Genomic DNA, 8,989 nt, shown 5'->3' on the forward strand with positions numbered 1-8,989 from the left:
TCAAAAGATTTTGCCAAGAATTCTAATAATTGCTTAGAAGAATTACTTTTGGAATTTCTAGGAAGATTGCGCCAGGAGTTCTTTTGAAGACTTCTCCTGGGTATCGAAGGGTTTCTCCAGAACTTCCAAGTGTTTTTCCGAATATTATTTAAGGAATTTTCAGAGGATTCATTCAGAAATTTCCTTCCTAACTGAGTACAAAAATGGAACAAAACAAAAGGGCAGATCATTATTATCGAATTGTTGCTTTGATTTCAAAACTTGATACTGTTGTGCTATTGTTGATAAGTTGATCAATAGTACAACAATAACAAAACTTTACTTCAACAAAACATGTGTAATAAAACGATAGAGATAGGGGTCACGGGCTCTTCGGATAGCCAACAGGTCTGAACGCACGGGATGCTGTATAGAGACTAAAATGGTATATTCAATTATAAAGGTATAAAGAGTATCTTTGGATGGATTATGATTGTGTAAGTGTTATAAAAATTCACAGAGGGTTCTTCCCATTTGGTATACACATTACATTCGGACACCCAGAATTCACAGATGCCCCCATCGTAACCCTTACAAATTATTGATAACAAATTCAACTCAATTGTCTTCATCACTGCTGCCAATTGTGTCCTCCAAATCGGCAATCGCACACCATCGCTTCATCCGGTCGGCGGAATACACAGTGGTGAACCTTCTCGGAGCTTCGAAGCCAGGAACAGTGGCCACCCGGTATCGATCGTTATCCAAAACCTCCGTCACGATTAATGGACCCTTGAATCGAGCTTCCAGCTTGCGGCTTCCTCCAGAAACATACTGGTCCTTCGCAACCAACACAAAGTCATTTACCTGGTATCGTTCTGCTTCACGTCGATGATCGTCGAAGTACTTTTTCTGTCGGGCTTGACTCACTTGCGTAGCGTGCTGGACTCGTTCACGCAGCATCGGTTGTCGTTTGAGGATGTTCGCCTTCCACTGCTATCACAGACACAATTTCGTTTTGTACCATATCCTTCGGCCGATACGACAACACCAACGACGTTGGCGAGATTCCCGTCGTCGCGTTCGGCGCCGTGTTAATGGCACTCTGCACTGCTCTCACTTGCTCATCCCATTTACGATCTCCGGAATCCACCATGGTTCGAATGGCAGTTAGAATGGTACGGTTGTTCCGCTCCACCTGACCGTTTCCTCTCGGAGTTCCTACCGCTACCAGGACGTGGTCTATTCCGTAGTCGTCACAATACTTCCGCAGGGCATTCGAGGTAAACGCGGTACCGCGATCAGTCACAATGCGAGACGGTAACCCAAACACACACGAAAGTTCTTCGAGCATGGTCACTACAGGCTGAGCATTGGTCGATTTCACCGCTTTCATTAGCAAAAACTTCGTGAAGCCACAAATCAGCACCAACAGATGTTCGTTCCCTTTTGCCGATCGAGGGAACGGCCCTAAATGGTCCATGTGCACTGTGTGAAAAGGCACAGGGGTTTTCGGTATAGGGTTGAGAAACCCTTCTGGCCGGCCCAGCTTTGATTTGAAAAACGCGCACTTTGGGCACGCCGCGATGTACGCACGAATGTATTTTCTCATTTTGGGGAACCAAAACAACTCCTGCATCATGGCCAGCACTTTTTGCTCACCAAAATGGCCTTTCTCGTCATGGTAACTTCTCACTATACGCCAACGCACATTATTCGGAACCACCCAGCATTTCCTATCGCCAATCTTCCGATACAAACGATGATTTTCCACGACCTAGTTCTGCTGCACCTGACGATCTTCGTCACACCTTGGATCACGAGCCAGTATATCAATCACTTCCAACAGTCGGTGATCTTGCCGCTGCATACTAACAATAAAGTCCGAATTCGACAACTCCAACACCATAATACTGTCCGCTACACTCTCAGTCTCTCTGGGTTCTTCAGCTGGCGATCTACTCAGAGCATCGACATGGAGCATTTTTGCGCCTTCGCGATGCTCAATACGGAAATCGTACTCTAAAAGTTTCAAAAAATACCGGGCCACTCTCTTGTTCATCTCCTTCTTCGCGTAGGCATCTCGCACTGCCGAACAGTCTGTACGAATCACGAAAAATCGCCCGACGAGATATTGCCGGAACCGATCAACGCTCGCCACCACCGCTAACATTTCCAGCTCATAACTGTGATAGTTCACTTCGGTTTTTGAATTCTTCTTGCTAAAATAGCTCACTGGTTTCCACACCTCGTCCACTTTCTGTAGTAAAATTCCAGCAACACCCACACTCGACGCATCGGTATGTAGTTCCACTTCTGCATTCGGGTCGTAGAGCACCAGCACAGGTCTTCGCACTAAAAGTTGCTTGAGCTTCTCGAATGCTCGCTGTTGTTCAATCGCCCACACAAACTCGGCTTCTTTCCGCAGCAAGCGGAACAGCGGTTCCGCTATGATACTGTAGTCCTGCACGAATCTCCTGAAGAATCCTGATAAACCCAGGAACTGCTGTACTGTGTGGACGGTTTCAGGAACTGGGAAATCTGCTACAGCTTTTATTTTTCTTTCACCTGGACGCACACCTTCAGCACTGACTTCAAATCCCAAAACCTCAACCCGGCGCATAAAAAAGTAGCTTTTCTTCAGGTTTATGGTGAAACCTTCTTCACGCAAAGCCACTAGCAATCTCTCAAATTTGAATAGCAGCTCTTCTTCACTTGCCCCCCACAGGATCAGGTCATCGATGTAAGCCACGATAATAACCTTCTGCTTTCTCAGCTTTTCCACTATTTTGTTCATCGCTCTCTGGAACACCGCGCACCCATTCGCCAAGCCGAACGGCATTCGTAGGAACCGATAGTGACCGTCTACTGTTGAAAACGCGGTATAGTTCTGACTCTCGGGTTCCAGTGGTATTTGGTAATATCCACTGTACAAATCTACGGTAATGAACATATCTGCTCCTGCCAACTTCTGGAGACACGACTCAATATCGGGCATTGGAAACTTGTCCTTTATTGTTCGGGAGTTGAGTAACCGATAGTCAATAGCCATCCGGAACTCGTTGTTCTTTTTCGGTACCAACACCACTTGGCTATTATAGGGCGACTCAGTTTCGGCAATAATACCAGCTTCCAACAGTTCGTGTACTAACTCAGTCAAAACACTCTCTCGGGCGTATTCCAGTTTTCGGGGTTTTACGAACACAGGCTCAGCACTCATCAAACTAATTTTCATCTCGGTCGATGTAGCCCGACCCATCTCTCTCATGTTCACCGCAAAACAATCTCTGTAGTTCGTTATCAACTCACACAACCGCGAATTGCACTCATCCGATCCATCACTGTTGATCTGATCCTCGGTTATCGCTTCCACTTTCGAGTCAATGTCTATCGCATACATATGCGCAATCGCCGATTCTACACTGCTATCACGATGCCGAGGCTCACGAGGGGGTCGTTGTTGTTTTTGTGGCGCTTCCCATTCGAACTTCACATCCCCCTTGCGTTTCACCATCACCAATCCATCACTGTCGATGATATCTTCGCCCAAAATCACCGCCGTGTCTTGGACCCAGGTTGGCACGACCTGCAGCTCCACCGGTAAGGACACCCCATCAACCTGCAACTCAGCGCAAACTTTCGAGGTCACGTTGATTTCCTTTTTCCCGAATCCACGAAGCACTTTTTGGCTGGGTTTTACCTCACCGATGTTCTTCGCAAACTTTTCTTGTATCGTAGAAACCTTGCCACCCGTATCCACTAGCGCTCTCATCGATACTCCGCCCACTAACACATTTTTTACGAAAGCACTTTTCTGGTCTACAACCCGAATCGGTCGGGGTGTGGAAGCTTTCACATCACGTTTAGGACCAACGTTAGGACATTCATTTCTCATATGCCCATCCCTTTTGCACAGATGGCACATCACTCTTGGACAACGGCGCGCGATATGTCCCGCTTGGTGACACTGAAAGCACACTTCTGCTGACGATTCACTTTTTCGCTGAGCACTATAGACAGTTGGCGTCGTATCTGCTACTTTGGTAACTGCCACCGTATCAACAGTGTCAATCCATCGCAACTCCTCAAGCAACTGTTCAACCGTAGACACTTTGCTGAGAGCCATCCCTGACCGCTTCACATATTGCCGGAGGCCACTTGTAATGTACGTCACCGTGGTTTCTTCGTCAAATCCACCTTTCCGTCCCAATGCCATCATTTCATAGACGTATTCTTCCACAGTCTCTCCAGTCTTCCACTTACGAGACGAAAGCAAGTTGTGGTAGTATATTGGGTTCTTTTTAGATGGAAAGCCTTTCACGATCTCAATCTTGAAGGTTGTCCAATCTCGCATCGCACTTGGACAGCTATCCAACCACAACTTTGCACAGCCACCGAGATTTAACCGAGCACAATGAAGTCGAACCGCACTTGACCACTGATACACATCCCCAGTATCATCTATAGACTTCACCCATATGTCCGCAGCTAGACATGAGGGAACTTTCGGATCAAACGTCGACACATACTCCTTCAACTCGCGAAAATCAGGCATTCGTGTGAGGTTCCCCATACTGCTTGAGCTGGCTACGGCCTGCGACGCAGTTTGAGTCGACAATTTAATCTGAGCAAGCTCCTCTTTGAGAGCTTCTATCTCGGCTCTATATTGCTCTTCCATCTTCAACTTCACAGATTGCTTCTTTCTTCGATCGGCTACGTTTGGCGGTAAATCGTTTGCTCTCGGGATTGTGATCTTCCCCGAATCTCTCGGGTCTGTGTTGCCAACGACACTCAGGCGACCTGAAGCTTCTTCAAATGAAAGATCACTTTCAGTCTCACTCATCACATCACTCTCACTCTGCTGGTCAGCTCGTCGTTGAGCTCATCCCGTTAGCTGTTCTCACAATTTCTCACTGTTTGTTCTCGATATGATACGGTTGAAACTTTCTACGGCGCGACGATTCCAGAGTCGTTCCCCGACGAAAGAACGCTCAACGAAACGGACGCGACGAAAACGGAGCTTTCAGTCTATTATTCTCCGTAGATAATAGGCATTCAATAGCACACTCTCGATCACTTATCCGTGGTAATGGTTTAACCACGCGGTTTTCACGAGGTTACTGGGTACTTCTAATATTGCAGCTGTTTTACTTCACCGAAGCACTGCACCATGCTAGGTAACAGTTCGATTATGTTCAAACACTAGCTTTTCAGCGGTCTTGATCCCGTGCCGCTCACAATTTGCACAACTCACTCCGCGATATTCCCACACGGAATATTCAATCGCGATTACCACCGACTAACGCGCTAGTACGGGGTTACCCAAGATCTCTATCCTGTCTACAGGATGTAATAAAACGATAGAGATAGGGGTCACGGGCTCTTCGGATAGCCAACAGGTCTGAACGCACGGGATGCTGCATAGAGACTAAAATGGTATATTCAATTATAAAGGTATAAAGAGTATCTTTGGATGGATTATGATTGTGTAAGTGTTATAAAAATTCACAGAGGGTTCTTCCCATTTGGTATACACATTACACATGTTATTGAAATGTATTTGAGTGAATGTATCAAAAGCTTGATTATAACAAAATGAGATTGTCCAACAAAATTTGTTATGGAAAATCTATGCCTTGCTAATTAAATAATTACAAAACAAGATATAAAAACAGGTTATGTGATTTCGTAGTTATTATTTTGATATTCTCCTCTGCTCGGGTCTCTCTTCTCTACATAAACAACTCATATATATTCATATGTTCATAGCCATCGCTAGAACCAGAAACGAATTGTAAAACCTCGTTCCCCTTCCTTCCAACTTCCACAACGCATAAAACGCCTACAAGTTATGCAACCAAAGCGAACTGTGCCGCTTGACCTTCATAGTATTCAGCACACAATTTATAACCTTACGAACACTATAAATATCCCCTATCCATGGATCGCATCACCGACCCAACGGTGACTCCCAGATCTCCCATCTTTTCCGTTTAACAAATATCCCAGTCCATGCTGGTTGTGGGGATTCAGAGGTGCTCTCGGTCTTTAGTAGCAACAACCAGCACACTCTGACATTCCTTTTCGTTCCCAACTGACTATAAGGACGTGACCGGCGCCGTTATTGATCAAAAATGTATGAGCTGCTTAAATTGCACTTTGAGAATAAGTGAAGTGCCCCAGCCCTTATTCATTTGGATCTCAGTGCAATTGGTACCAGCTCAGATCAATCACGGAGGAGCAGCCATTGACATGTATAGTCAGATTTGATCGTTGATCGTGATCGTAAACTAGAACGCAATTATAACATTCGTTTGTTCAACATTACATTTAAAATAAAACGCAATCAACTATAATATGCCATAAAACTCGGTTTGCGGTTGCCGCTCTCCATCCTCGCGTGATCTCGGCTCGCCTGGTCCGCCTATCGTGCGCTGTGTGCTCCACGCCTTACAAACATAAGGAACAGAAGCAGAAACTAACTTTGCAGGGTTGTTATCCGACATTTTTGAAATATACCCTACCCACCGTATCCTTCAGGCTTTGTCCATTTTCTGGATGCTTTGTTCGCCGTAGAATGCAGCGTCACACACAGTTCTCCTGCACAACGCCAAAGATCGTTGTTCGTCATGTTTCGTGTATGTAGAAGACCACGCTCCATTCAAATTTCGTAAATTTTGTATGGCCATGTATCATGGTTTCTACTCATAACTCAAAATGAAATTCCCTGAGTTTTCCAGGTTTTTCCAGATGAAATTTTAAAGTTTATGATTCAAAAAATAAAACAAATTTTCTAAAAAATTATAAAGGGTGACTTAGGGTATCATCGGCATGTTTGTTCTCTTCGTCATGAGGGTTTTATGTCGGCCAAATTGCCTGAAACTTGATCATTAGTGTGGGTCATCGGAACCGTTTTCGCAGATCAAAGCTTTTTTGGTTCCGTATCGGGTCTTGACTGAAGACTCTTGAGTATCTGTGCAAAATTTGAGCACGATCGGTTGCGTCTACACTTTGCGCATTGCAATTGAAATTTGTATGGGATTTTTATGGGAAAACATACTTTTTTGCATTTTTCTCATAAGTTGAAAAAGTTTGTCTGAAACTTTTTAACCGATACTATAAAATGATAGCCTAGGATGTTCTGAAAAACTTTGTTGAAGACCGCAAAGCGATCCGATACTTGTAAAAATAGTTATAACCAACGAACCGCATGCATGTGTTTATGTTTTAACATGTAAAGGAATAACAATAGCAACAAAATCATAGTTTCGCCAAGTAAAGCCAACGCTATAACTTTTTTCATAAACATCAGATCATTTCGCGGTCTTCGACAAAGTTTTTCAGGACACCCTAGGCTATATTTTCACTTTATCGGTTACATGGTTTTAGAAAAATTCGAGCTTGTTATACGAGAAATGTAAAAAAGTGTGTTTTTCCATGTAAAACCCTATACAAACTTCAAACCTCCTCCTCCTCTTCTTGGCGTAACGTCCTCACTGGGACAAAGCCTGCTTCTCAGCTTAGTGTTCTATGAGCACTTCCACAGTTATTAACTGAGAGCTTCCTCTGCCAATGACCATTTTGCATGTGTATATCGTGTGGCAGGCACGAAGATACTCTATGCCCAAGGAAGTCAAGGAAATTTCCTTTACGAAAAGATCCTGGACCGACCGGGAATCGAACCCGTCACCCTCAGCATGGTCATGCTGAATACCCGTGCGTTTACCGCCTCGGCTATATGGGCCCTCAAACAAACTTCAAACGCGATGCGCAAAACGTAGACGTAACCGATCGTGCCCAAATTTTGCACACTTATTTAGGCCCTGAAATGGGATCAAAAAAGCTTTGATCTGATGGGAAACCATTGAATTTTTCATTTTTCCATATAAACGATGACCCACTCTATCGATCATATTCAGCTTGGTTGGGAAAGATTTGATGCCAACTCTGAGTTCAACAGCTGAAACCTAGGTTTAAAAAAACACGACAAAGAGAACAAAACTGCCGAAAATATGTAAGTTTCCCTGCTCTTCAAAAATTCTTTCAAGATTTCTGAGCGTAATTCCTGGAATTTCATTCAAAGTTTCTTCCTGGCTTTCCGCAAGATTCTTTCACGAGTTATCTGTTTGAGTACGTCCCGATATTACTTGCAAAAGTTTTCCGATATACTTCCAGAGATTCTCCTGAAGCTCCATCCAAAACTATTCAAAGTTTTTTCAAGAATGTCATTGGTTGAGACAAGAGACAAGAGAAGAATTCAATGAGAAATATCAGCAATAACTCTTGTGGAAATTCCAGAAGACACTCTGGAACAAAAATCTTAGGAGAAAGTCCAGAGTAAATTCAGAAAAACTCTGAGAAGCATCTCATGACCTACATCGGAAGGAATCTTCTGATAGAAGTTCCAGGAGATACTCCGAGAGAAATCTCAGGTGAATCTTCAAAATAAACCTCGCGAAAACTTTTAAGAAATTCCTGTAGGAGACTAGGAAGAACATCTCAAAGAAAGCTCAAAGCAATGTTTGGAGAAAAAAAATGAAAGAAATCTCTTGAGGAACTCTTGCAGTAAATTCGTGAAAACTCCTTCAGAAACCATTGGAGGAACTTTAGTAGAAACCCCAGGAATATCTCCTTTAGCAACTCCGAAAGAAATTTTGGGAAGATCTTCTGAGGAAGTTCCAAGTGGAACACCGTAAGAAATCGTGTAAAATTTCCATGAGGAATGCCAAAAGAAATTCTACGATTTATCCCGACAGAAATTCTTATAGAGTATTCGGGATAAATTCTGGTAAAAATCCTACGACGATTTCTTTGAGCAAAACACTGGAGGAACTCCGGAAAGAAATAGCATCCCCGTGAAAAACTCCAGGAGAAATCGATTCGAATTTAGGAATCCTGGAAAGAATCCGGAAGTATACCTTTCTGGAAAAAAAAATCAAAATGGAATACCAAAATAGTGTCAAAAATGCGGAAGGAATTTAATAATAAATCCTGAGAGACATTCCAGGAA

At 43.7% G+C, this 8,989-nt stretch overlaps 1 protein-coding gene across 1 annotated transcript; it reads right to left on the reverse strand.

Annotated features, from left to right (window-relative positions):
* Nucleotides 1-1,756: 1,756 nt before the first annotated feature.
* LOC109401735 (uncharacterized) lies at nucleotides 1,757-4,657 on the reverse strand. The gene has a single exon (XM_062848243.1). It carries the CDS (start codon nucleotides 4,655-4,657, stop codon nucleotides 1,757-1,759), a length of 2,901 nt encoding a protein of 966 aa, XP_062704227.1.
* Between the last annotated feature and the right edge of the window lie 4,332 nt (nucleotides 4,658-8,989).

This window comes from Aedes albopictus, chromosome 2 (assembly GCF_035046485.1).
Source record: "Aedes albopictus strain Foshan chromosome 2, AalbF5, whole genome shotgun sequence".
Taxonomy (NCBI): domain Eukaryota; kingdom Metazoa; phylum Arthropoda; class Insecta; order Diptera; family Culicidae; genus Aedes; species Aedes albopictus.